A 4,231-nucleotide genomic window follows, 5' to 3' on the forward strand; every position below is an offset into this window, starting at 1 on the left:
CATTTTCTGCTGCTATGTACTCGACATTCTAATGTGATCCCTTTCAGAGCAGTTGACAGGCATAACCGGGTACCATCTAGTTCTTCTGGCTTCAGAGTCGAGGAGACTGTTTCTCCTCATTCTGACATTCTTTAAATAATTTCATCTGAGTGTTCTCGCTTCTGAAACACTAGTTTCATAATAAAGAGATTTTTTGTCATAAGAGGAAAAATGTTATAGTGACTTCACTTCACTTCCAGGCGGTGGTTCTTTTTGTCCCAGGACTTACCTTGCAGTTTCCCCTTTCCCTGGTTAACTTAGTAGGAGTTCGCGATTGTCTTCCTCACACATACTTTCTACGCTCCTTTCTCACGGTCTGTGGTCATTCCACTTTTAGCCCAAACAGAATTTGCTCTCTTAGTTCATCGCAGAAGTTGGGAAACTTGAGGAAGAGCTCAGACCAGAGAAAAATGCATAGGGATTTCACTTGAGCTATTTATTTGTGTTAGAGCTTTTAGAAGATGCCAGTTTCTGCCTTGAAACCTTCCCCTTGAAGATTCATCCCACAGTTTTCATTTCTAGATACTAGACTAGAAATTGGGCAGAACACTCTTTGATGTCAAGAGGACCTTTGTCTTCTGTCTTTGACCCATTTCTGAGGATCTTTGGAGGTTTTGTTGGAGATTTAAGCCTCTTTCCTTCTTAGGGCTGGACGCTGGTTCCTCGTCTTCATTTCTGCCCTCTCCTTGGGTGAGGCATCCAGCCCAGTGTCTCTCAGTACCATCTCTACCATGTGTGTTTCAAATCTCTGACTCTGACTTCCTCACGAAGTTCCAGATCCTATTTCCACACGTGTCCTCGCCCTCTCTCTGTGTTTGGGAATTGTCTGATGGGCGTCACAAACACAAAAACTGGCCATCAGTGTCCCCTTTCTCAGGCAATATTCTTGTTTAGTTCTTCAAGTCCAACACCTAGGAATTATCCTGAAATTGTCTTTTCTTTTGTCTTTCTCTTCACTCTCCTAAAACCATTCCATCAGTAAATCTTGTCAGCTAGTTTTCCAAACGATAGCTCTAATCTGTCTCGTTTTTTGCTTTTTTTTCTTTCTCCACATCCAAGACCAACACCTGGTTCAAGCCACAGTCCCCTCTTCTTGGACTCTCGGACTCATTTCCTGTCTGGTCTTCTCTTCTCATTACGTACTACTCCTCTATGATCCATTCTCTACAGAGCAGCCAGAATGATCTCTGTGGAACGTATATGAGGACGTCAATGCCCTGCGTAAACCCCCCGAATCTAGCCGCCACTGCCCTCGAAAACCCCAGTCCTTTCTGCAGATACCCAAGGCCCTTGTCAGCTGGCCCTGCCCACTCTGGCCTCGGTCTGTGCTTACTGTGTTCACACTGGCCTTTTTGCTCTCCTGGGCTTACCAATCGTACTCTTTTTAGGGGCTTTATAGCCACTGCTGTTTTCCTGATGTTGTGAAGTGCCGTTGAGTCGGTTCCCACGCCTAGCGACCCTGCATAGGGCTTCTCAGGCTGTACATCATTCCCAGGCTTGAACCTCTGACCTTGTGCTTCACAGTCCAGCACTTATCCTACAGTGCCACCAGGCTCCTGATTCCCTGATGAGACCATTGTAAGCTCAACTTCTTGCCTATCTGACGTATTGTTATCATTCAGGTTTCAGCTCCTAAAATGACTCAGAGCGCACTTCTCACCCCACCCCACCTCCTAGCAAACGGCTTTCCAGACACTTCCTATCACATCATTGGATTGCTTTTTACGCTGCACCTGCCTCTACCAGCCTCTATGGTATAACGCACTGGCCTGTGTCTTGCCCATCTTCTCACCATCAGATAGGACACTTTATGGGAGTGAGACCTGTAGCTGTCTTGTTCCCCTCTACACTCTCGGTGCCTAGAACCGTGGCAGAAACAGGACAGCTTCTCAGTGACTACCGTTCGAGTGAATGAATGACACTTTCCCAAAATGCCATCCTCTCACCAGCCAACTCGCTTTGTGCCCACCATGGCCTCCTTTCTGCTGGTTCCTACACCCAGATCTCTAGCCCACCCCCCTTCAATCACTAGATTCATGTCTTCATCTTTCACATGAATCCCCTCGCTCTGATATCCCAAACGGAACTCATTACCGGTTTCACAGACTTCCTCTCCTGTCTCAGAACTCTTAATAGTCTTTAAACACAGTGGCTTGAAACAGCAGAAGCCACCTGATTCACCGGTCTGCCTGCCATGTGGGCAGGTCTCGGGATAGCTTGTCACTGTTTCATGCAGTTCAGCTGGGGAGGTGCAAAGGTTTGGGGTGCTTTCTAGTGGTGTTGGGGGGTGGCTTGTTCATTCCCAGAGCTGGCAGTGATGCACAATGACCCTGTGTTTAGACTCATAGTGATCCTAGGCACTGCAGAACGAAACATTGCCCGGTCCTGTGTGCCATCCTCACAATCGCTATGTTTCAGCCCATTGCTGCTGCCACTGTGACGATCCATCTTGTTGTGGTTCTAACTCTTTTTCACTAATCTTCTGCTTGACCAGGCACGACATCCTTCTCCAGGTACTGGTCCCTCCTGATAACATGTTCACAGTCTCCCCATCCTCCCTTCTATAGAACCTTCTGGCTGTACTTCTTCCAAGACAGACTTGTTTTTCCTTCTGGCAACAGCACAATTTGAATCCATCACTTCTTCTTTGGTCTTTGTTTTTCATTGTCTAGCTTTCTCCTGCATCTGAAGCAATTACTGTTGTTGTTAAGTGCCATCAAGTCATTTCTGACTCATAGTGACCCTGTATGGGGTCTCTGAGGAGCGACTGGTGGATTTGAACCACTTACCTTGTAGTTAGTGGGCCAATGCTTAACCTATGAAGCAATTCGTGAAAAAAGCCCTACAAAAACCCAAAAAGCTCATTGCCATCAAGCAGATTCTGACTCATGGCAATCCCGTGTGTTACAGAGTAGAATTTCTCCGTAGGGCTTTTTTTGACTGTAATTTTCATGGAAACAGATTTCCAGGCCTTTGTTCCTTGGTGTTTGAACTGCCAGTCTTTGTGGTAGTGGTTGAATGTGTGTGAATTGTGCTGCCCTCTGCCCTCTATTGTTAATAGGAGCTCCGGTAGCGTAGTGGTTACGAATCGGGCTGTGAAACGCAAGGTCAGCAGTTCGAAACTACCAGCTGTTCCGTGGGAGAAAGATGAGGCTTTCTGCTCCCGTAAAGATTGACAGCCTCGGAAACGCTGTACAGGGTCGCTATGAGCCGGAACCGACTCCACGGCACTTAACAACAACAACAACAATTATTGTTAATTGTCTGAGCGTCCTGTCATTGACCAGCATGTCTGACTAACAGTCTCCTCCCCTTTCGTACATCATGTGGCTACTGTGAGTTGCTTGTGAAAAGCAATGTAAACATTCTTTTGTTATATTTCATTGTCTAGAATGTTATCTCTTCCTTACGTTTGAAAGGGAAGCAATATGAATGAAAGAATGAGATGTTTTTCCCTCAAAAATTGGTATAGGGATGAAACGCAAAACATGGTATTTTAAAGACTTATTTGAAATGACATTAATTCTTAACTAAATTTTCTCTCATACCCATATTTTTCACTTGTGATGACACATGCCCTTTACTGGGAAGATAATCTTTGTCTTTTTTTCCCTACTAAAGTTACTGTCTAAAGTGCAGAGGGTTAAAAATGTAGAATTTCCATTGCGCATCGTAGAACGATTGTAGCTGCAGGCTCCTAGATGTAGTAGAAGAAATTATTGTTGAATCATTGTTGATTCTGTTCAATAGCAGAACAGTCTTTCATCTTTAAAAGCATTTAACAAATATCTGTATCTCTTATAGCCTCAGCGATTGCAAATCCGATACTGTCCCCTGTAGACGTTAAGCGGATATTATTTCAAAAAATTACCGACAAAGGAGATGAGTTGAAAAAAGCCTTTCAGCTGCTCGATCCTGGTCAGAGCCTGACAGTGTCGAAAAGTGAACTGAGGAGAGCCATCACCACCTTCCTTCTGCCTCTCACGAGAAAACAATTTCAAAACCTATTGGCTCAGGTACAGTGTGTGGTGACGACTCAGTACTAATGAGAGAAAAGACTGAGGTAGACAGGAGAAACTTGTAGTCAGCAATGTGGTAATACCACAGAATAACTTAGTGAGATAAAGATGACGCAGACAGGAGAAACCTGTAGTCAGCAACATGGTAAGACATCAGAATAACTTAGTGAGAT

General features: G+C 44.9%; 1 protein-coding gene across 1 annotated transcript in view; it reads left to right on the top strand.

Moving 5' to 3' along the window:
• The window catches only part of EFCAB6 (EF-hand calcium binding domain 6), a 322,393-nt gene that overhangs the window by 5,536 nt on the left and 312,626 nt on the right, over positions 1–4,231 (top strand). The window contains 1 exon segment of the mRNA XM_006866905.1: positions 3,844–4,055. Within this exon segment, the coding sequence (XP_006866967.1) occupies positions 3,844–4,055 (212 nt within the window).

Source organism: Chrysochloris asiatica, unplaced genomic scaffold, assembly GCF_000296735.1.
Source record: "Chrysochloris asiatica unplaced genomic scaffold, ChrAsi1.0 scaffold00097, whole genome shotgun sequence".
Taxonomy (NCBI): domain Eukaryota; kingdom Metazoa; phylum Chordata; class Mammalia; order Afrosoricida; family Chrysochloridae; genus Chrysochloris; species Chrysochloris asiatica.